General features: G+C 43.6%; 2 protein-coding genes across 6 annotated transcripts in view; one reads left to right on the top strand and one right to left on the bottom strand.

Annotated features, from left to right (window-relative positions):
* The window catches only part of THUMPD2 (THUMP domain 2 tRNA and snRNA guanosine methyltransferase), a 38,294-nt gene extending 32,732 nt beyond the window's left edge, over positions 1-5,562 (top strand). For 3 of the 4 annotated variants that reach the window (XM_028117272.1, XM_028117271.1, XM_088026402.1), the window contains 2 exons: positions 1,717-1,825; positions 4,746-5,562. In XM_028117272.1, coding sequence (XP_027973073.1) covers positions 1,717-1,825; positions 4,746-5,070 — 434 coding nt within the window. In that variant the 3' untranslated portion in view covers positions 5,071-5,562. The remainder of the gene's footprint in view (positions 1-1,716; positions 1,826-4,745) is intronic. The other variant, XM_028117275.1, reaches the window with a different exon arrangement.
* Positions 5,563-21,734: 16,172 nt separating this feature from the next.
* TMEM178A (transmembrane protein 178A) overlaps positions 21,735-24,521 on the bottom strand; it is a 46,446-nt gene continuing 43,659 nt past the window's right edge. For both annotated transcript variants that reach the window (XM_088026179.1, XM_028117291.2), the window contains one exon: positions 21,735-21,976. In XM_088026179.1, coding sequence (XP_087882305.1) covers positions 21,735-21,976 — 242 coding nt within the window. The remainder of the gene's footprint in view (positions 21,977-24,521) is intronic.

Here is a 24,521-nt window from a genome sequence, read left to right as displayed (position 1 = left end):
AAAAAATGTTAACCAAACCTGAACAAATTGGGCAGCTAATTGTGTGTGTGTGCGTGTGTGTGTGTGTGTGTGTGTGTGTGTGTGCGTGAATGCAAAAGAAAGATGTGGGCTCAAACTCAAGAGTAAACTGTTGTGGTTTCTCATGTATAAATCATCCAATAACCATGATTGCCTTCACTGTACATTGCCTTGAGTAGTTCTGCAAAAAGTATAGAAACTATTTAAATGTACATGTCCTATATCAACATCCTAAAACTAAATGCATGAAGTTTAAGTATGACTTGGGGGCACCTGGATGGTGCAGTCAGTTGAGCAACCAACTCTTGGTTTTTGGCTCAGGTCGTGATCTCAGGGCCATGAGATCAAGTCCCGCATCAGGCTCCGTGCTCAGCACGGAGTCTGCTTGAGATTCTCTCTCCCTCTCCTACTAGGCTGTCCTGTCCCCCTACAACTCCGCTCTCTAAAATAAATAGATAAATCTTTTAAGAAATATATGACTTAGGAAAAAAAAGAATTCCTGCCTGGCTTTGAAAGAATATTATCCTGAAACTTTTTCTAACAACCTATTCTTTCTTCTACTAATCTCGAGCAAGGGTTAGAACTAGGTGAGATTATCAAGTGTTCATTAGACTTTCTCAGGTAATGGGACTTTTTGTTTTGTTCTTAAATTTCCAGCCAACAAAAATTGATATGGTATTCAAAATAGTAAAGATTATTTAAATTTTATTATATTTTTACAGAATTAGATGCTATTCAAAATGAAAATTGGGACATCTACCTTATTAATAATGGGGATGCCTGGGTGCTCAGGCAGTTAAGCATCTGCCTTCAGCTCAGGTCATGATCCCAGGGTCCTGGGATCAAGTCCCACATCCAGCTCCTGGCTCAGCGGGGAGTCTGCTTCTCCCTCTGCCACTCCCCCTGCTTGTGTTCCCTTGCTCGCTCACTCTCTCTGACAAATAAAATCTTAAAAAAAAAAAAATTGGGACATCTACCTTATTAATATCTAATTTACATGATGGGTGGCAAGTAAAATAAGTAAAAAATGAGAAGTATACTCAGAAAATGTGGAAGTTAAGATTATGTGTACTACCTTCTGATAATCTAATTTCTGAGGAATGTAAACATGAGAAAAAAATTAGATTTAGTAATCAAACACTATATTTAATTTTGTTAGGATAATATTCATTTTGTTGATTTGTTTAGCCTTTCCTCTGACCTTAGAACTAGATGTTCTTAACCTTTTGGGTCTCCTTTAAAATTTCAGTGAAAGCTGAGATCATCTCCCTTAAAAGCAAATAGATCTACACATGCAAAATTGTATATGTAACTGTGAGGAGAGAAATGAAAGTTACAGAATATCATTTGTAGAAGTTTCTTGTAGACAATTTAATGTATTTCTTCTTGGTTCTGGCAACTTTCTAGTCATGTAATATGTTTAGAGAATTCAATTTTCTGATTAATTTACGATTCTGCTTAATTTATGTCATTTTATCATAACAGAAAAACCAGTTTTCAAAGAACAGAATATAATAACTTTACCGTTTACTATTTAGTGGAAAGCCTTTTGGAAACTTATAATTTCTTGGAAACAATGTTAGCAACCCTAAATTTTATTTAATATACAAAAATAATTCTACGTACTTCAATTTTCTCTTATTTAGGTTGTAAATATTTGAACTTAATGTAACCAGATTCTCTGGTTCTGTATTTCAGAATTGCCACTGCCCTCAGAGAGTGTCGATACTATTATTTCTGACATTCCATTTGGGAAGAAGTTTAAGTTAGGGAAGGACATCAAAAACATTCTACAAGAAATGGAGAGGTAAGTTGTTGAGTTTATTTATATAATTTTTGAGTTATGGGGCATTTGACCAAAATACATCCTAGTTCTTCAGTTAAGATTTGATTGCATCTTAGTAATTCCCCCCAAAGCTTTTGTAGTTCAATTTTCTAATGTTTCAAATCAGAAGCTTATAATTGAAATAGTTATTCTATATCATCCTACACTATTACAACTTTTATTCTGAAAAAGATACTAATTTGTCATTATTGCCTGAAATTTGAGCATCTGAAATAGTGACGTGTATTTTACTCACTGAGGTAAGTAATTTACGTGTCTACTTCTAAGCCTCACAAAAACCCTGCCTCCTGTGTGCTAATCCCCCACACTTTACAGATGAGAAACTGGGACCCAGAAAGATGAACTTTCTCAAGATCCCAGCTACTAAACCACACAACAGTTCCCATAAGGAACATTCAGTAACAGAGAGAGGTTACAACACTGCTGATTGGAGAATGAAGTTGCAGAAGTGTTTTATTCATGTCGTGGTTTCTAAGGTCGGCTTCAGGGAATCTAATTCAGTGAAAGTATTTCTTTGAGGAGTTCAAACAGTGAGGCCTGTTTTCTGATCATTGAAGTTGAGAAAAGAGAGAACCTAGAACACATGGAGGAATAAAAAGATATGACTGAGAGGTCAGTTCATGAAATTGTCTCAGTTGGACATTTGATAGAGCAAGACAACATAGATGTTCGAGAGCCTGTATATAAATAATGTCACCAATAGAAAAAATGAGCCATGGGTTTTGGGTGGAGAAAATTCAGTGTCAAGGCTGACATTCCGTAAGAAAAATTAAAGTTTGACATGAAGTCTGAGTCCAACTAAGAGCCATCTCAGCTCCATTGTGTGAATTGGGTGCTCCACACTCCTTTGTGGATTATCTTATTTCTAAGCAACCTCCTCTGCTGCACGGTTACCTAACCCTTGACATATTACGTGAGGTCTTTCTTTCTGGGCAACACCTATAATTCAGACATTTCCTCAGCTCCTGTACACGTTCCCCTCAAGCAGATTTTGCAACCCTGACTTCATATTAAAACCATTTCACGAGCTTTTGAAAAACTCCGACACTCATTCTCCACCCCTCCCCACTGAGGCTCCAATTTAATTGGTCTGGAGTAGAATGTGAGTGTATTTCTTAACCACTCGCGGGCTGATTCTGTTGTGCAGCCAGAGTTAATAACCACAGCCTTTGTGCCTAACTAGGTAATTCACCAGCCATACTATGAAGCCAGCTCATGCTGAAATACTAGTATGTGTGAGCAATGACTTACAGTTAGCCTGGAACTTTCCGGAAGGTATTCAAGATTTCCCCCCTAATCTGAAGGCCTCAGTAGGATCCGTGTCTGTATTTGGACAGAAGGAACGTCTATGACCATGCCTCCCTGACACCTGCCCACAGCCTTTGTGGTTTGATTTTTTACTTTTTACATAGTTTGAGGTTTTATACAGGCAGTGTAGCATAATACAGTGTAGTTTGGAGACAAACTTGTCTTGATTCACTGATTGTTTAGATGAGGGAAAGCTACTTGAGCTCCTGACATCTTTGTCGGGTGTGGGGGAGATTCCCTGTAACTCCTGGCCTTCAAGCTGTCACCCGTTTCCCTACCTAGACAGCCAAACTTATTGAAAGAATAGTCTACACTTGACATCTCTGCTTCCTCACCTTCCAGTCCCCCTTCAGTTCTGGCAGACCAGCATTTGCTCCTGCCCTCAACCAAGATTGCTGTGCCCAGGTTCACTAATGACATGTTGTAATCCTAGTCACTTGTTAGTCCTGCCACATTAAACACTGTTGAGACCATTCCCTTCTGGAAAGTGTGCACCTTTGGCTTCCATGCCATCACTATTGTCCAGACTTTCTCGTAGGATTATGGACCCTTCCTCCTCTTTCCTCCCTTAAACATGAAGTCTCTGTTCCTTGGCCCTTGTTCTCTTCTCACTCGGTACTGCCACCACCCCACCCCACCCATGATCCATGCTGTCCTCCACCATCATGGCTTTATCTACTGTGTACTATTGAAAATCTCTACCGCTGAGCCCTGGTCTTCTCCTTGCCTCCAGGCTGTTTATCCAGCTGTGGATTGGAATTCACCCTGCCCTGTTCCTTCGGTCCCTCCACACATTCCAACAGGCTCTTTCCCTCCCTCCTCCTCCCACCGCCTCTCATTCACCCTCCTGCTGAATTTCTTTCAGTGCCTCCCCCTCCTGCAGTCTTCCTGTCTGCTGCTTTTCTGCCTCCAGCTGCCTGCCTTGCTCCAGTCCCTCTCTGTCACTTGGCCCGCCTCGCTTCTGCTTGTCCTTAACACACAGCGCGGGTTTGGGACCCACCTAATGCGCTCCTGGGGCACCTCGGACTTGCCTTTTGCCATTTGCCACCCTCCTTAACTCTTTGCTGGCCTCTCTCCCACTGTCAGTAATCTCTTTAGCAACTCCCGGTACTGTGGTGTTGGTCACTTTCTCCACATAGACGTGCTCTGCAGAATTTGCGCAAGTGATTGCATCTCAGGGTCTTCCCTGTTGTCCTTCCCTTGTGCATGTCCTCACTCTTTCTGGTGATTTTCTTCTGCCAACAGCCTACTACCTCTAATATATGCTGATTCGTTAGGATTCTTTCATTTGCCTTTTCCTTTGTACTTATTAGAATGTGACTATGAATTACTTTGAGGCTTGCCTTTTAAGTAGAGTAAAAATAGATAATTAAAGCAGATTTGTGCTAGTGATTCTGTAATTACTATAATGAATATGCATTATGGAAGATACTACCTAATTATCAAAATCCTTGTGTTTAAATAGATAAAATTAAATTTCAAATTAAAAACACCAAATATTTAAAATAAAGTGGGATTGTTTGTTGTCTAAAAAGAAAGAAATACTCATGCTAATTACCATTTTTTTGTCAAGAGTGCTCCACGTTGGTGGAACCATTGTGTTGTTGCTCAGCGAAGATCACCACAAACGCCTCCAAGATTGTGAACAGAGCGGTATCCCTTTGAATTCCAAGGGCAGCCACACAGATGAACCTGGAATCGAGAAGTGCTTGAATCCTGGAGAGAAGACTGACCTATCAGACACAGTGTCATCTTCATCCGAAGCCATTAGCCAGGGGGGCTTAGACAAAATGCCACCGTTTGGCTCTTTAGTGCTGATGGAATGCTACCAAGTTAGCCTTGGAAGGACAGATGCGTTCATATACAAATACAGGAAGTCGCACTCTTTGGGACTCTAGCAGGCTTGTGGCTGTAAGCCAGGATCAAGTCGTCCCAGGGCAGCTGCACAGCAGGGAAGGTGATTGTCTTGGGACCCTGATAGGGCCCCAGAGTCCCAAGGAAACAGACTCCCCTGAGGACAGGAGGTGTGGCGGCTGGACGCAGGTTCTGAGTAGAGTTCAGCTTTATACCCTTAAGAGCTAAAAGTTGCCAACCAAGACCAGTGAATGAACATTTATACCAAAGGGCCCTTAAACTTCGTATTCTGTCGGAAGGATGAAAAGTTCTGCCCTGCCTGCACTATTTCTGAGCAGAAGCCGCAACTTGGAACAGAGGTTTTCAGGGGTTCACATAAAGTATATTGCAGTCATCACAAGGTTGGTGATGTTTTCACGGTCAGATTTTTTTCTAAATGTAGAAACTTTTATGTGTTACTTCTTTTGATATTAAACTTGATTTTTTAAACATGTAATTTTCTTCTCCATTGGAATAAAAATAATTTTTATTTGCAATACCTTTTATATGTCCCAAGTTATATAAAACATTAATGGGAATAATAACAATGTGAATCCAGCCAGTATCCTCCAACATGATGGAAAATAAAGTTTGCTCTTTTTATAAAAGCATTAATAGGTCAAGCCTCATTAAGAATGGGAGATTGGAGCAAATATTTAAAGGACATGGAACAGTGTTCCAGGCACATGGAATAGCCAGTTGCAAAGGCTGTAAGGCAAGAGCATGCCTGATGTATCTGAGGATCAGCAGAGAGGAAATCGGGCTGGAGCAGAGTGAGTGAGGGGGGAGGAGAGCTTGAAGAGCAAGTCAGTGGCAGGTGGCAGTGGCAGGTTAGACCAAACAGGGCCTTGAAGATCGCTAGGAGGACTCTCTTTGACTTAAAACTACCAGACAGGTTTGAACAAGTAGAAATCTAACATACATTTTATAGAACCACTGTGATGACTGTAGTGTGGGGAGGCAAAGATGGAAGTAGACCAGTTGGGAGCTTTTTGCAATAATCCAGGCAAGAGAAAATGGTAGCCTGCCCCAGGGTGGTAGCAGCAGAGGTGGTAAGAGGCAGCTGGATTCTGAAATATATTTCATTTCTTAAACCAGCAGTATCTGCAGCTGTGTTTGATAAGTGGTGTGATAGGTGGAGAGGAGGCAGGAGTGACTCTAAGATACTTGGCCAATTCCCCTGAGTAGGGTGCTTCCATCAATTGATGGGGGAAAAAGGCTGCGGAGGGGGTGGGTTGGGTGTGAGATGGCAGAAGCTCATTTTTAGACTTGCTGACTTTGAGATGTGCATTAAACATCCCAGTGGGGGTGTTGAGTAGGCAATTGAATACATGAGTCTGAAGTTTAAGACAAAGTTCTGCCCTGGAGATACAAATTTGGGGATTTTTCAGCATACTGGTGCCATGAAACTGGATGGGATCACCAAAGGACTAAATGGAGGAGAAGAGGGAAGAGGAACAGGGCTGAGGCCCAGGTTCCTCCACACTAAGAAGTCAGGAGAAGGGAAGGAATCTGCAAGGGAGCAGGAGAAAAGCGAGTGGTTGCCTGGAAGGCAAATGAGTAGAGGCTATGGACTAGACATTGACCCTTGGATTTAGCAATGAGGTCATTAGTGACCTTGACCATGAGAGTTTTGGTGGCGTGGGGAAGGAGCAAAGTCACACTGGATTGGAATTAAGAGAAAATACGGGAAAAACTGGAGGTAATGAATACAAACGACTCGTGATGAAAAGAGAGCAAAGAATGGAGTTAGTAGGTTGGTAAGGGATATGGAATCAAGAGAATGATATATTTTTTTTAAGGTGGGAGAAGTAACAGCATGTTTTTCATATTGAAGAGAATGTTCCGGGAAAGGCGAAAAACTCATGAGGTAGGACAAGGATAATTGCTGGAGCAGTGTCCTTGAAAAGGGGGCTGGAATACATTCCACACGTGGGGGAATTAGCGTTCGATCAGAGCATGAATAATTTCTCCATGGTTACGAGTGGGAAGGCAGCATACAGGCATTTCTGCAATAACATGATAAATGTGCTTCTGAAAATGTTTCATTCTCAAATTCATGCACTAAAAATAGCAGAATTTACGGAAGAAATACCGGCCAGACCATCCCAAACTTATCCAGCTTTAGAAATTGCCTACTAACAAAACACCAATTAACATAGTTTGTAAAGAACTGGTTAACATTCCTAATCAATAAATACAGTCAAACCTTTGAACAACCCAGGGGTGAAGGGGCCCTAACCCCCACACAGTCGAAAACCCACATATAACTTCAGAGTCCCCAGCAACTTAACTCCTGACAGCCTGACAGCCTCTTTGGTTTCGGCTCAGGTCATGATCTCAGGGTCGTGGGATGGAGCCCGGAATCGGGCTCCACCCTGAACGCAGAGTCGGCTTGAGATTCTCTCCCTCTCCCTCTGCCCCTGCCCTTCCCACCCCATGTGTGCACGGTACATAAATAAATCTTAAAAAAAAAAAAAAAACGTGAAAGTGGACCCCCACAGTTCAAACCCGGGTTGTTCAAGGGTCAACTATATATCAGTAAATAAAGGATTTCACCTTTCCAAGAAAAGGGCAAAGGCAGCTTGAGAGAATTTGGCTGCTATGTACACAATCAGGACTTCCAAGACAGAACCTGTGGCCCAAAGGAATCAATAAGAAGATGCAGTGAAGAAGGCCTCATGCAAACTACCTTATTCTTTCTGCAGATTACTCATTGAGCTCATTCCATTAGTGTCTTCACATTCAGCTGCTCTTATCTGGTGGCACAAAATATTAATGTGCTGGGGGAAAAAGTTACTTATGAACCGACCCAATTTCCACATTAGAGTGACATCATCCCCAACCTAGCAATAATATTTGAGTGAATGCCTATTACAGAAACACGCACTGTAGAACAGACTGTAAGTGGGAACAGATGCTGGAGGGTGGGCGGATGTGGTGGTGGTAGACTGTGCAAGTTCTCTTCTGACTGCTTCAGTTTTCTCAGTGACAAATTATGTGGTAATTTCCCCAGATCCTGACTCTATGCCTGGAATGATACCCTCAGCAAATGCAGAATCTCCACAATGGCTTCCAAACCATGGAGTAAGGGTGTCTGTTATTGGAGGACCAAGATCCCATCTTCCCCAGGCTGGCCCCACACGCATCCTACCAAAATGGCCAAACAAAAGCAATAATTCCTTTGTAGGAACTGCAACCATTAGTGCTATTAAGAAAAAGGCACAGATGCTTGATGGAATTCCTTGGCATCAGAAGGCAATCTATGTCACCTTTGGGTTTGTTGCTCTGACTCATTTACTTTTAATGGAGGCTTATGCAAGGAGGGACTCTCCATCTGGTCCAGGCCCACTGTGAGCAGCTCTGCTTTTTTGCCCTTATGACTCAGGGGATCTCATGGTGGCTCAGAATGTCTGTGAGCAATCTGGATGCTGTGTGGAGCCTGCAGCAAGTCCTAACAGGGGAAGTATAGCTGTAGCCTCTTCGCTTTTGGAGCAAAGCCAAGCTCTCCTGTACAAGTAATTATTCTCCTTTTAGAAAGAACTCTTGGCTGGCAGCTGAGGGCTTGACCACAGGACACCAGGTGACTGTGTGACCTAACTGCCCATCTGGAACTGAGAGTGATTTTATCCGTCAATGAGCCCAGGCCAACAGCACATTCTAATCAGGTGGAAGCCGTGTATATCAGCACTGAGCTCCACAGCTGATGGCCCTCATGAGCTACAAGAGCAGTCAGCACCTTATCCTGCAAAGTGCCTCCTGCCCGCCACACTCCTACCCTCCCCCGAGACCATGGCCCCACGGGGGATTTCCTGATGAGCAGCTCACCAAAGAGGAAAAAAGTCCAATCTGGCTTACAGATGGTTCTGCAAGTTTGGCTGGCACCTGCTGGAGTTTAACTGCTGGGGCTTTTCAGCCCCACTGGGGCCAAGGGACAATGAGGAAAGGAAATTTCCCAGGGAGCAGAACTTGGAGTAGTCCACATGGTCCACTTCGCCTGGAAGGAGAGACAGCCTGAGAGGTAGATGCTCACCCTGTCATGGCAGGCTACCAGTCTGAGAGGCTGGCCGGTGACATGAAAGGTCAGGGAAAAGAGGATTGGGGTGGACATCTCAGGACAGGGCCCAGTATGGGGGAGTACTTGTGTCCCACCAGAATGGTCAAGAGTAGTAACTCTTGTTCTAAGGTTCTAAGTACGCAGGTGGAAGTTTGCCCGCCCTGTGCCTTCCCTTTTCCCTAGCCACCCTTGCTCAGGGCCTCATGCACAAGGTGGCTGTGGTTTCAGGAAGGGAGATAATGTACTGGCCCAATGAAGGACGTGTCACCGAGTGCCGCTACCACCGCTGATTAACTTTCAGCAGCAGTGACCACCCCTGAGACTTATGATACACATTCGGAAGGGAAATTATAGTGGGGACCCCTTCCCTTGTGGAGAGGGCGATGACTGGGCTTCTCTGGAATAACTACTCATTCTAGATTTGGATCCTCCAGGCCAGCAGCACCTTTCATGGACTTACCAAACTACCTTATCTGTGGTTGTTTATTTCATGCAACAGTGCTTCCCAGCAGAGCTCAGTTACAGTGACGGAAGTGAGACCATAGGCCTATGCTCATGGGCTTTCTCACCACGTACGCCATCCCCTGAACAGAAGGCCTTGGGCTAGCAGTGCCAATTCCCGGAGAGGCCGAGATGCCTCCCTGCAGGACGCTGTGTGCACTGTGATCCAGTGACCAACAGATGGCGCTCTTTCTCCCAAAATCAGAATAAAGAGACCAATGGGTGAGAGTGGGAAGGGTACTCGTTACCGTAGCACCTCTAATTAAGCAGGCAACCAAAATGGAACCTACCTTCTGGAAGGGTGGCAGAATAAGCGTCGGGTCTCAAGGGTCAGCAGGGACAGAGGGCAGCATTCAGGGTCCACCGTCAGTGGTGCAAGCTGAGGTGTGGGTGTCCAGCAGAGGCTGCCAGGGGTCATTGTGGCAACAATCCCGTCATAGGGTTTGCATGGTGTTCCCGGTTATATGGCCAACCAGACAAATTTTCTGGCCCTCTTGAGCACCTTACTGTATTTTAAAATGAACTCCTTTTCTTCTAAGCGACCTGAAGTGGACTGCTGATCGCATCTGGGAACCCGCACACCTAAGTTTCTAAGCACACTCGTGTTGTGCGGGTACTGTCTGTGTCAATCTCACTGGAGGGTTTCCGTGTGGTTTGCATTTTCCCTTTCGCCATATTTTCCAGGTCTCAATTTTAATGTTTTGGCCTCAATGATTTTGAACAATACGGTCTTTTTTACTCTGTGCTGAAGCCTTGCTTTCATCTTTCAGAGAAAAAAAATCACATGTGGGGGTGGACATCTTTGGGTGTGTCACCAAGATGCAGCAAATGACAGATAGAAAAATGTGTTTCTTCAGTGACTTGAATGACAACGACAGAGATCATCAGATGCAGTGGTTCTAATTATCTTAGTGTATTTCACAAGAATTAAATCATGGTTTCGGGTTCTGCTAAAGCATCTTTAATATCAACTGCATAAGGCAATAAAGCTTTTTGAGGATTTTCCAAACTTTGAGGTTATCTTCTAGTTGGAGTATTTTATAGTATGTTCCCCCCTTTGGTACAGGGCGTGGCACGTAAGAACGATTACTATTTCTTGAACTAATTTGCACTGGCTCCTGCTAGAGAGGAACAAATAAATGCTTGTGATTCTGAGGGCAGTGAATCAAAGGGACATTCAGAAAGCCATGCAAGAGACAGACAGCTGTCAGGGGATTACCTACTTCCTCTATGACCTAGAAAGCTAAGTCTCATCGGGGATTTAAAATATATTAACTTTCGGGACACCTGGGTGGCTCAGTCAGTTAAGCGTCTGCCTTTAGCTCAGGGCATGATCCCAGGGTCCTGCAATCGAGTCCTGCATTGAGTTCCCTGCTCATCGGGGAGCCTGCTTCTCCCTCTGCCTGCCACTCCCCCTGCTTGTGCGTGTTCTCTCTCTGACAAATAAATAAATAAAATCTTTAAAAATATATATAAATTTTCAAGAGGAACCACTCACTTGGATATAAGGTAAATATGATTGTTCAAAGAGTTATGCAGGAAAGCCTTTGGACTAAAATTAGGTGAGATGGGAAGTCTTCACAGAGAAATCCTGGTCATTAAGAAATCTCAAGTGAGTCTGTTTATGCATGTTATACCAACGCTATATCCTATAGTGTATGTAGTGTAGCTTTTTCTATTTTCCTATTCTTTCACTCTCTCATTTGCTCCTTCATTCACTGAGCTATCAAGCATTGACTGAGTACTTTGTGTCAGGCTCCGGGGATGCTCCTTGGTAGACTGGCCTTGCCTGAAATGCTGCCTTGACAGCTCTCAGGAAAGAGAGGCTGGGGCGTGGGGGGGGGGGGGTGCAGGGGGGGACGCCAGCCAGAAGTCTGAGTATAGGAGAGAGAGGATTATCCCTGACCGCTGGAAATGGAGGGATGAAACCTCTCCTTGAAAAACTCGACCCAGAAAGATGAAGGAAGTCCAGGAAAATGTTTGAGTGACAAGCAATGGATTTGTTAGGAGTTTAAAGAAACAACTGAAAACATGCCTAGGTACAAGAGCTCAGCTTTCTTTGTCTTTCAGTTAAATTCCATGAATTTATTATGTTCAAGAGAATCAGGAGATTTGAAGCATAATTTTGCCATCTGAATGCCATAATCATTTAATATTGTCAGTTTTCATCAAGTTCCTTCAGCAAGTAACTACTTTCTCGGGGATGTAACAAAGGAGAGCAATTACTCCAGGCCCCCCTCCCTGCCATCCCCCTCTCTCTTACTCGTTATTTCTACCACTTCGTGGTTACACTTCCGACGCCCTTTTGTGACTCTGCCCTGCACACCTGAACACCTCCACAGTCTGAGAGATTGAGTTCATCTCGGAAGAGTGGGCATATTAACCATGTGTTCTGCCTGTATGCCCCAAATGCCCAGTACCGGCCTCTTGATATTGACATGGAAACCAAGGAAAATTAATTCACTGAGCCAGAAGTTTTTTGTTTTTATTTTTGTGTAAGTCAGATTATACCACTCTCCTGCTCAAAAGCCTCCAATGACGTTTCATTTGACCTGGCGTCCCGATCTGCCTTCTAACCTCATTTCTAACACTCTCTTGCGTTCTGCCTCCTTTGCTGACCCTGCAATATGCAAAGCCTCGTCCCATTTCAGGCCTTTACACTTCCGTCCTCTCTCCGGGGACACTTCCTCCCACACCTGCATTGTTCAGGATCTCCACTCCAATGTCCCCTTATCAGTGAGGCCAACCCTGACCTCCCTAGCTCAGTGACCCACCACCTCACCCTACATTCTTCTCACCAGCTCGATTTCTCTTCATAGCACCTTCCTCCAGCACAAGAGACATGTTTGCTTGTTGTCTGTCTCTCCAGCTCCTGAAGGGAGTGGCTTTGTTGATTTGCTCACTGATGATCCCCCGCACCGAAGTCAGTCACTGGCACACACTAGTCACTCAATATAGATCTTACAAGCAAATAACCACACACAGGTTACTTTTCTTGGTCATCTGCCAACCAAGTGAACAAAGCCATAAAGTTCCCGGATGCTAGACCCGAGCGCTCCCCTTTGCTTCAACCAAATCCACACATTCCAATGTCACAAAGAAAAAAAGAAAAAATGTTGACTGTTATTCCCTGAAGGAAGATTTTTTTTTCCTTTTTTTCTTTGTGACATCGGGATGTATGGAATCATGCAACACAGAACCAGCTGCTCAGTCGTTCCTAGGTAAAAGCTTGACATTTTCTGTGACACCCTTCTTGATTATGTAGGCGTATCACAGACCCACAGGCTGACTGCTTTAAAAATAATGAAATTACACTAACTTCCATCTTAACCCATTGCATTCTTCACTCATCTGGCTCCCTGCAGTAACTGGTATTTTTGACAAGCCTGAGAGAAGAGGGCATCCACATGTCTGCTTGGCGTGGTTCCACGTGGTTCTCGTGGCTCTGCCCTTCAACCCACCTCACTCCACCTCCCGCATTCTTCCCTCACTTTGCTCCCATTCTCTTGAAAACCATTCTCTACTCCTGTGAACACTCTTTAAATTGTTACTTTATTTGGAAAACCCTTTGTTTAAGAACCTGGCTCATCCTTTGACTCAATACTGCATTAATCACTCGTGTTATCTCCCCCAGATTACCTTTCACAGTTGGTTTAGTTTCAATTCCCAAGTCCATTTTATTTGAGAAACATGTTGGCATGATAGCGATTTACTGTATCACCACAGAGGCGTTTAAAGCAGAGAGGCTAGTGCCTCATCGACGTGTTTGCAGGAATACAGATACTTATACAGATATGTGGACCTCAAAACCTACAGAGCTCGCTTGCTGGGGACTTAGAACACCTTGCCAGAGACTGGCCGAGAGATGCTAGGTTTCCTCTACTGTCGACGGGGATAAGAGCCAGAGCCTCCACATACCTCCCAAGGCTGTCTTGACATTTTGTTGTGAAGTCACTGCACAGGGACCAACCTCTCAAAGAGAAACGGAACATGACGTGCCCTCCTTGATGCACACTAAGAAGCTGGGAAGATATCCTTATATTGACTCGGTGTCAGATAGCTTCATTTCATTGTTTGTGTCCTGTGCTTTTAAAATCAGTTCACATTACAAAAGATGAGTTCACGTTCAACTTGGAAACGAATATAAAAGTCTGTGGAGGTGTTCAAACTATTTCATGGGCTTGTTACACATGCAGCATGGCCTACAGGAAAACCCATCAGCTCCCGCATGTCTCCGGAGGCCCAGGAGAGATGATTGACTTTCAGGAGCACACAGCTACATCGTCACGAAACAAGGACTAAACGAGTCTCGGAGTTCCTAGCCTGTCTCTAACCACAAGACTATCTAGCCTTCTTTTTGGAGTAATTGCTTTTGCTTTCACTGAGTAATTTTTAAAAAGCCACCGGGGATGCTTTCACAGGACAAAGTAAGGAGGATCTACCCACTTAAATATTAATCTTTGAGCAGCCCTGGTGACATGGGAATTTCTCAGAATGTTCTGTGGGGGCAGTGCCAGGAAGGTAATTAAAATTGCTGTCATACCTTTAGGCTCCTGCAGAGGACAGGAGCTCCTGAAGGTCAATCAGTAAGGAGAGGTTCTGTGCTTATAAAAATAGGTCTGGCATTCTTTACAGAATTACAAAGGGCAGTATGTGCTCGGGTTTAGAAATGCAGCTCCTTGATTAAAAAGCGCAGAGCAGGGGCGCCTGGCTGGCTCAGTTGGAAAAGCATGTGACTCTTGATCTCAGGGTTGTGAGTTCAAGCCCCGTGTTAGATGTAGAGATTTCTAAAAAAATAAATTAACTTAAAAAACTGCAGAGCAATAACTTCCAAGGGGAACCACGAAAACCATGGGGCAATGTTAATCTATCTAGATGTATATAACCTGGGGGTGGGGGGAGCTCAAATATGGTTAGAGAGGCAGGACTGGTGTTTGTGCCGGGTCTCCGGTAGGATGTGGATGCTGTGTGGGAAAGTAGAAAGAATCACGACTTTGGAGTGAGGAGGCCAGAATCCAAACCTTGGCTCTGCCACTTAGTATCTTAGGGGAAGGTTATTTAATCTCTATGAGCCTTAGTTTCTTCATCCATAAAGTAGAGGCAATGACAACGAGACAGAGTTCATGAAGAGCATGGCCCGGCACTGAGGAAATGCTGTCAGTCCTACATGTAGCATCTCATCAATGCCCAAGAGACAGGACTGGAGAGGATTCTGAGAGTCAGAGCTTTCTTTTCCACTTCTTATTTATAGCTAACATTTACAAGGATGTAGGAACCCTCGGAACTGACAGGAATGGGACTCCAGCACCATCCTTTTGGAATCAAGTGCTTGAAAGAGAGAGGTGGTTTTTTGAGCACCAAGAGAGTCCAGAAGTAATACAAGCTTTGGGAGAAATGAGCAAACCTCAATGATCTCTGCAGTTTTCTGGGTTCTTTTTGTGCTCTTATGCTTACCAGTGTCAACCGGTATGATGAGATGGGGTGTGTTTGCCATGTGGGGCATGAGTCTGAAGCCCACCAAAGCCACTGCTGAGCAAAGTTCAGTGCAGGCAAGTTTCTAAAGGATTTATGTGCTCATCACAGCCAACTTGACTGACAGGCAAAGCCATGAGGCTAAAAATAAAAGGTGTCGGATGACTCAAGAACTAAACACCCTGATCTTGACATCTGGCTGTGATTGTGAGGTACCTGTTGTGTTCTGGGAAGGTAGTCAAAGGAGTCCCAGACCCTTCTTGTCCAGATCTAGTGGGTCCTCCATGAACCTGTTCTAGCAAGTCTTCCATGTCCTTTCCAGAATTCCCAGAGAATGTCACTCCACATCTATGCCAATATTGAGGGAATTTACCTGTAAGGTCCTGTGTAGATTGAGGACATGTCCTAAGAGCCTAAGGCTACAGTTCATCCATCCTCACAACCCACCCTCAAGGCAGTGGCATCATCAAAGTCTTGGTCATCCAAAATGAGCAGATCACGGGGCAGTGGTCTGTGCATCTTGTGAATGTTGGCAATGCCGGCCTTAAGACATGATAGGAAGCATGGCCATTAGTCTATCAGGTATGATGTGAACTGAGGAGGCCAGTGGGTGACATCTGTCTTTTCCACTAACCCACAGTCACTACATGCATTCCCCTTGTGGCTGAACCAAACACTTCGCGTCATCACTAACTGATAAAATCCACACTCAGACTGAATAGTGCAACTGGCATAGACAGCTTCTGGAGTACAACTAGAAATTAAAGAGGTTGAAGCTGGCAGTTGGATCAGGGAGGAGGTGCATTGGGGACCATATTCTTACCTATAGCTTTTCAGGCCTGGGCTCTACTCAGTTAAGGATAACCACCATCCTATGTGACACTGGGTTTACCATGACACTTAGTATCTCTCCCCCCTTTCAAATCCTTACCCCCTTTTGTTTTGGTTGGGTTTTCTTTTTAAAGATTTTATTTATTTATTTGAGAGAGAGAGAGAAGGCACAAACAGGGGGAGTGGGAGAGGGAGAAGCAGGTTTCCTGCTGAGCAGGGAGGCCCCAATGCGGGGCTCGATCCCAGGACCCTGGGACCATGACCTGAGCCGAAGGCAGACACTCAACCAACTGAGCCATCTGGGCGTTCCCCTTATCCTCTTTTGATTTAAGAATCATAATTTCCTTAGTAAATAAGCTAACTGTAAAAACTGCTTAGTTGTCTTCCTTGATAATGTCCCTTTCTTCCCCCCTCCATCCCCTTTACCAGCAGGTCTTGTCAGCTCCATCTCTGAAATATATCCACCCTCTCGTCTCCATCTTCATGGCCGCCTTCTTGGTCCAGGCCACCATTGTGTCTCCTGGACTCCTGCCACACTCTTCTCCTCAACTGGCTTTTCCACCTCCACTGGCTTCTTCCAATCCATCCTCCATCCAGCAGCAACACTGACATTTTAAAACAACAATCAGATCACATCACTGTGCTTCCTTAAACACTCTCAATGCTTTCCACAGCCGGAGTAAAACCCAGCCTCCTTCGGGCGGCCGACACAGCTCTGCCCTATCTCTACGATCTCACCAGCTCCACGGCCCCCTTGTTCTTGCCTTTCCAGGCCCGGCGTCTTCTCTCAGTTCCTGTCTGTGGAGAGGCCGAAGCACAGCCTGAGACAGCAGAAGAGCAGGCAGTATTTTACCATATATGCTGGTGGGGAGGAAAAATAGGAAATAAGACCAGAAAAGCATCTTATAGCCAACAAATTTGCTTTCCTTTTATGGAAGCTACAAGAAGATATATGCTAATAGGTTTTAGAATAAGTAGAAATCTTGCTTTGAAGGTTGGCAAAATATAGGTTGTATATGGGCAGGGAATATATTGATAGCCAAGTTCCCAGTGTGATGGGTTACCCTGAGCATCTGTAAGCATTTGTGGTTGTTCTGCAGCAAGGACAAATTCCTCTCCTTCCAATCTAAGGACAGGGTCCTGGAGAAACTCAAATAATACAATTTAAAAAGGGCTCCTGGTCAGTATAGCTATTTGCATGCAAAGGAAGTCATGTTTGAAGCATTCCTTTCAGAATTCCAATTAGAGATTTAAAACATACCCACACATAAATGGGAAAGCTTTAAATGGAGGTGTAGAACCATATTGAGGTTACTAACTTAATACTGTTTGAGCCATTAAATAAATGTTCCATAGTACTTAGTTCATAACACATTTCAAGTTATGTCTGGGCTAGTTCGGGTTAATAGTCCCTTTAATTATTCTAATTCTAATGAGGCTTACTTGCTTGCCAAGCTATATTCTCATTCCTTTTAGCCTATTATACTACCGTATATTTTTTGATGGGCTCCCTACAATTGGTGCTAAGGGAGTCACTTCTGTCTGGGGAAGATGAAAGTTTATCTTTGTGATCTGAACTCATGCATTTATTCCTCAAAGATTTATGAGCACCTACTGTGTTCCTAGGCTGAGCGCTGGAGACAAAACACACACAGGACACAGTTTATACCCAGGTAGGGGTGAACAAGTGATTACCACGCAGAGTGTAACCGGCAAGGGGCAGGCTTCAGGGGTGTTGTATGGAAGCCGAGACCCAAGGAAAAGTCAGCCTGAGCCAGGCAGAGTGGGAGTGGGAGTTCCCCAGCAGGGGAAGCAGCCTGAGCAAAGATGGACGCGTTAGCATCCCAGATGCACCGACCTTCACTGGGTGGTTCATCCTGACCTTGTAGCCTTCCGAGTCTCTAGGATCCTAGGGTCCTCTTCATCTTTAGCTCACGTAACCTTAAAAGTCCAAGAACCTGGGTTCCTTAGCTCAGGTAATTGAGGTCTACCTGTGCAGTCCACCTTTGTTGTTCTCAGTTTAAAGTTCAAATGGGAAATCTTTGCGAGGCCACACCCCCCCAAGTTAAATGTACTTTTTATGTAACTGAGGATAGATTCAAATAAGAATGATATGAAGTGAAATGTACAGCCAATGAAAAGTATAATTCAAAAGAAACTTATTTTAATAACTGTATTGAATTACTTTAATCCTGGGCTTATGAAATCATTTGGGGCTTGAAAGGGTAACTTTAATTTTTACTTGTACTTTACTGTATTTTACTAGAATTTTACTTGTACTTTACTGCATCTTACTACCTGGGTATACATTGTGTCTTGTTTGTGTTTTGTTTCCCGAAACTTTGTTCTCCTTCACAGATGTTTCCTAAGGGCCTAGAATAGTGCTTGGCCCCTAGTAGGCACTCAATAAATATTTGTTGAAAGGTATAGTGACTTTTATGGAGAAATTACATTCTGTGTAAGTTTCCTACATCATGGACTCTTGACTATCAAGGGTCCATAGTACTCCAATGAAAGAGGGGTTGGGGTTCCCTCAGAGTGGCCTGAAATAGTTCTAACATTACAAACAAACCAAGGATGACATTATTAAAAGGTGGGGCCTGTGGGGCTTATGATGATCTCATTAAGGTTTTGGATAAAGCTCTCTTTTTGGTACATGTTGTCTATATGTGGCAGATAGACATGACCCTTAGTCTACAATCCCAAGTGTTCGGTAAATCCACTTCCTAGCCTTATCCTGCAGGAGTGGGGGGAAATTGGCCCCCATTCGTTATTGGGAACATTGACACACCGATGTGCCAATATCACTGACCAAGGTTCAGACTGGCTAACACTGAGAAGCCCATTGTTTCAAGGGCCTCCGTTTCCCTGGACGCCCCACACAGCTGTCCTCTCTGTGGTCCTGATACCTTTAGGGAGTGTGCTGCCCAGCTAATCACGTGGTTGCCGTAATTTTCTCTTTCGGTCTCTCGGATGCCCTTTGAGCACTGTTAGCCCACAACTTCAGTCCTCAGCCTGTCCTCCTTTCTGGATCCACCGCAGTCCTCACTTCAATGAGCTCAACCACCTCTGCTTTCTGCCCTGCAGAAAAATCCCCAAGGCAAAGAAATACAGTCTGGGCACGGCATGCAGGTAGAAGTGGGACAGAGAGAACTTAAGAAGAACAAACAGATCGTCTCAATAAATTATTCTGCTCCATGCTGTACTGAGTGGCCATTTCCATCATCCTTCATTCATAAGCCAATGAAGAAAACACCCCTTAGAGAAACCCAAGGACTGGGGACCCAATGCCTGACTTTGGCAACGTTTGCTCACACTTCCATGACAGTAAATAGAAAGCAAGGAAGGTGGGGCATATCACTCCTTGCTCTGAGCCCACTTTGGCTGGAAGGCAGGAAAGCTCTGTTTTTGCCAGCATTCATTTGAATGTAACTGAACTCCCCTGGCTTCTGGGCATCTTTCTGGTGTGTGAACCCTTCAACCTTCTGTCACTCTGAGGCTTTCTTCCATTCTCACCTCAAATCCCTAGGAAGCTTCTCAGAAACTTCAAAAGTCACTCACTCAGACACTGCTTTGGTGGTTGGAATATAAATGTTGAAGAGTCTTGACATCCTCTACAGGGATCTTTAAAGAAGACTTCAAAGAAACAGCTCTCCTGCTTTGAGAATTTCCCACGTAAGTAATAAATGAAAATAATTCCCCTTTCTATATGTCTCTGATCTCATCCAGAGGGATGGGTTTATTAAACAAGCCTAAGAGATTGCCGGGGAATCTCTCCACAGCTCTTGGGAGCTTGTGTGATCAACGGAATCACTGAACTGCTCTGAAAAGTCTCACGTGACAATATGCGGACACTGTCATTTTCAAGTCAGGCTTTATGTGTGGGAGAGGGGCGCGGGAAGGGGTGGGTTATCCTTTCACAAGTACCAAGTCAGTTTTTTATAATAAAGGAGAGGGGCGCCTGGGTGGCTCTGTCGTTAAGCGTCTGCCTTCGGCTCAGGTCATGATCCCAGGGTCCTGGGATCGAGCCCCGCATCGGGCTCCCTGCTCGGCCGGAAGCCTGCTTCTCCCTCTCCCACTGCCCCTGCTTGTGTTCCCTCTCTCGCTGTGTGTCTCTCTCTGTCAAGTGAATAAATGGAATCTTTAAAAAAAAGATTATAATAAAGGAGAAATGGATCTTTCACGAAATTAAAATCTGAAACAAAGTCTTACTTCTGGATGTGGCATCTCCCCTTATTCTACAGAGCATCTTCAGCACACCACGTGTGTAGGGAACAGGATAATGTTGGAGTTAAAAGGAGAAACTTGGAAGTTAGCTGGTGCCAACCCTTCTATCTAAAGATAAGGAAACACAATGGAAGGATTTTAACTTTTGTCCTATACCCCAACATAGGAAAAAGGACTGAGAGAAAATGAAGCAAACGTTCTGAGCCTGATCCTCAGCTTCCTTACCATAAAAAATGGAATCATTGTACATGTCTCATCGAGCCTGTGAGAAGGTTAAAGGAAATCATACCTGGAAAAAAACCATAGCCCAGTTACTGGCACACATGAAGTGCTAAATAAATGTTAACAGCTGAGGAGACTACTGCAGCTCAGGCCCCAAACAGTGGCTCTCAATCCCTGCTGCACAGCAGAACTTTCTGGGATGTTGTTTCAAAAACGCTCAAGCCTGGGCCCAGCTGCAGACATTCGGAGTCCACTGGCTTGAGGAGGGGCCCAGTTTAGGTGTGGTTGAGGAATTCACCAGGTGATTCTTAATGTGCAGCCAAAATTGAAACCCCCTGGCCCAGGAGATCCAGGGACAAAGGAGAGACCATGTATCCTTAGCACTAGCCTACTACCAAGCAGACGGTAAAGGAAGAAAGAGAAGAAAAAATACCAAGGTAAGTTTTCTAAAGAAGTTTGAAAATGACATCTTTTGTCAACAGCAGGTTAATCATCAACCTAATTGAAATGAAGCAATTAGTAAGGCTTAACAGGAGTCTTACGGAAACAGTAGAGTTTCCCTCTGTCCACAAGGCTAAGGAGACCCATTGCCACCCCTGAAAGAAGACACACCCAAGTTAACAAGAGGGCAGTCGTTTAATGCAGAAATCCAGTTAACAGAAAGAGACAGAGGTTACACAACAGGTAAGACATAGAACAATACTGCATAGTGTCACGGATTAGCTCTTACACGGTTGGTCTGTTTTCCTTAGGATTCGGATTCCAATACGAAGACAGTGAAGAGACTTTAGTTGAAAATAAATAAATAAATAAGGCAACAGAAGAGGAAATCTTCCTGTTGACAAGGAACATCCACAAATAATGCACAGATATCTGGTGCTGACACAACACACCCTTAGGACAAGTTCCAAAGATACCGCATTGAAAATTGAACAAGCATGGTACGATGACAAAATTATACTCGCTTTGTTATGAATCCTTTTGCAAATAGAAATGAATCTCAGGTAATTGTTATATACAAACTCTCTGAAATAAATGGCAATCATACAAATTTTTTCCATTGCAATTTCCTCTTTTTCCTAAACCTAGGAATGTTCCATGGCACTGCTCCCAATGTCTCACAGTCAAAGCATAAATAGTCATTAAAGCACTTGAATTCCCAATAGTCTTGTCCATAGAAAGGTATGGAGGTCTTGCATGATTTTTCTATCAGTCATCCAGAAAGGGCTGGCAAGCAACAGGTTGGAATGTAAAAGACCGTTTTGTGCTTGGGATCCCGACTTGAATTCCACTCTGTTCCTCTCAGGAGCCGTCCGCACCGTGGACAGGCCACCAAGCAGTGAACTTGAGTCTGGACAGTCATACCGTGGAGTCCCTGCCAGACTTTAGATGTGCAATCTTGGTCCGGCTAATAAATGGATAAGCGATGCAGAGACCTCCAGCTGCCACAATAAAGCCTAAACTGCACCAGGCGCAAAAGATGGACCAGCTGTAGCCATGTTCCACATCATCAGGCAGGCTATAAATTAGCTTCGGGAGCCGGTTCAAATCATAGGCGATACTGGCAGCATACGTGCAGAGGGAAATGGTGCAAAATATCCCTACAAATAAAGCAAAGGGAACAGAATGATTGGTTACAGTGTTGCCTGCTACAAGGCACAGGCCAGACAGGACTTTGTGAAAATCAGGTCAACTGATGAGGGGGTCACTCCAAATTAGTAAAGGATCTATAATTCTTGCACTGGAATTAACTTGAATTCGTTCAACAAACGTTGGCCCAAACTTTATGCGCCAGACTGTACAGTAGGTATTGGAGAGTAAAGAACACGGGAGAAGACTCTGATAACTTGAATTATTCAGGATTATCTTGCTGGGATGGTATGCATATTTGAATTTATTTTTGGTTTTTGTTCTTAAAACAACGAAATAAAAATTCTGTTTTTAAGGAAAAGATCTAGAATCACTCACACCTAATACAAAACAGTCTTCATTTCCCCTTGTTCTATACCCGATTTGACACATTTTTATATAGTTGCAAGCATCATCCAATGTCTGTTTTCCTTTTCAGCTACCATTATCGTTAGTATTCATCATGTTCCCTGTAAACAATACTTTAAATGAATTTTTCATGGGCTAAATTATGTTTTAAGGTACAGAGCATGGCACATACTAGGGCCTCAACAAATCATTGTGGGTTTTTTCAATGAATGAATAAAAGCTTTTTAAAAAATTTTTTATTATTTATTTATTTGAGAGAGACAGAGCACAAACAGTGGGAAAAGCAAACTCCCCACTGAGCGGGGAGCCCGACATGGGGCTCAATCCCAGGACCCCGAGATCATGACCTGAGCCTAAGGCAGACGCTTAACCAACTAAGCCACCCAGGAGCCCTGAATAAAAGCTTTTAAATGATACAAATTAAATCCAGGATGTTGGAATTGACATAAAATAGCTGAGTAAGGAGATCACATACTTCAATCATTCAGAATATAGGAGACAATTTGGGTGACATAAAGAAAGTGGACAGACCCCCAATTTTCCTTTTTTGTACCAACACAGATATGTATAATTAATTGTCCTTCCAGAACACTAAAACCAGGACTGAAAAAAATTTCCCAAACACAGTATTTTTAGTACTTAAGTGATGCTCCAAGGATATAGATGTTTCTGTTCCACCACAATGGATCCCTAAGGATGCTCCTTTGGGATGGGCAGGGGATCAGAATGAGGCTGTTGCAGGAGATGGGTAATGAAAACAGAAATGCACACCCAATGAAGTATTGGAACGTCCAGTTTGTTCCAAATCCTCTGCATCTCTTCTTCATACTTTGGTTTATCCCACATACAATGGAGGTTGCATCTATTGGCCGGAAAATTGCTTTGGGGATATATTGAACACCTCCATAGGTAACAGAGACACAGATTTGGGGAATAAAAAGAGAAGACCAGAAGTAACAGATTTCCCCTGATCTTTTAATAGAGCTCTAGGGATCAGAAACACTAGCAGAAAACCAAATTCAGAGCAGGCAGCAATTGGGAGGAAATAAAGATGACCTCAGTGCCATTTTAAGTGCCAGAATTCTGCCTGCACTCAAATCGCCTAAGGGCACATTGCCTGAACCCTTTTCCAAATGTGCATTTCAAAAAGAAATGTTTCAAATTAAAAGGACACGATCTGCGATAATCTGATATTTCCTACCCTTTGTCTAATTCTGTTTTTTTAAAAATCTAAAGTGATTCTGTTTTTCCAAAAAGGATAAAATCTTATCTTCTGAATTCCTGCTCCAGATTATTATGGCAAACATATCACTTTGAGTTTTCCAAAGATCATGATGGAAATAACTCTTTCATAAAGGAATGGACTCGTCAAAAAATAATACTCCTCTGCTTTTTTTCAAACCTGTGAAGAGCAAATGATCCTACATTTACATGAATGTTTTCACTGGCACCACAACAAAGACAATGTTTATATATAACAAGGGCCTTCTAAGGAATGCTGGTAATAGAACAATAAGGCAGTTAGAAAAAAATTGATCTCTGGAGTATCAACAGGTAAAATATAATAATAGAACAATGACCCGATCACAGGAAAAACAACTCTGTCCTGCATTCAACTGTCTGCACAGAGCTGAATGCCTAAAAGCAAGGCTTTTTACGAGTAATGTAGTTTTAATGACCTCTGATAACTTGAGTTCAAACTAAGACTTTTAAGCATCCTTTGATGTCCAAATGCATTGAGCTGAGATGCAGGAAATGTGTATTCTGATCCCCAGATCTACTGCTAATCACTGTGCGACCTTGAAATTACCTAACCTCTCTGAGTCTTAGTTTCTCCATCTAGGGAAAAAAAAATGGGGGACTTGGTTACTGAAAACCCTTATATGTCAAATTCCTGTGATTCTGTTATTCCAAAATAAGGCATGGAGCAAGAACACACCCCCATCCCACCCCTCCCCCCAAAAGAAGAAGAAAGCCATGTATATACTATACATGCTCCCTTTGATTTTATACCAAACGTTGATTTTGTTAGCACCTCTCCCCTGCCAACTCCGTCAAGTTGCTTTTGGCGAAATGAATTTTAGCAGAACACCACCAGTTCACACGGAATAGAAAAGGATTATAAGAAATAAGCTAACCTGAGGACTT

This window comes from Eumetopias jubatus, unplaced genomic scaffold, assembly GCF_037043125.1.
Source record: "Eumetopias jubatus isolate StellerSeaLion01/CBP00866 unplaced genomic scaffold, mEumJub1_p1.0 scaffold_9, whole genome shotgun sequence".
Classification (NCBI taxonomy): Eukaryota; Metazoa; Chordata; class Mammalia; order Carnivora; family Otariidae; genus Eumetopias; species Eumetopias jubatus.
Note: the sequence above shows the minus strand (reverse complement) of the source record. Positions and strands in the feature narration are given on the sequence as shown.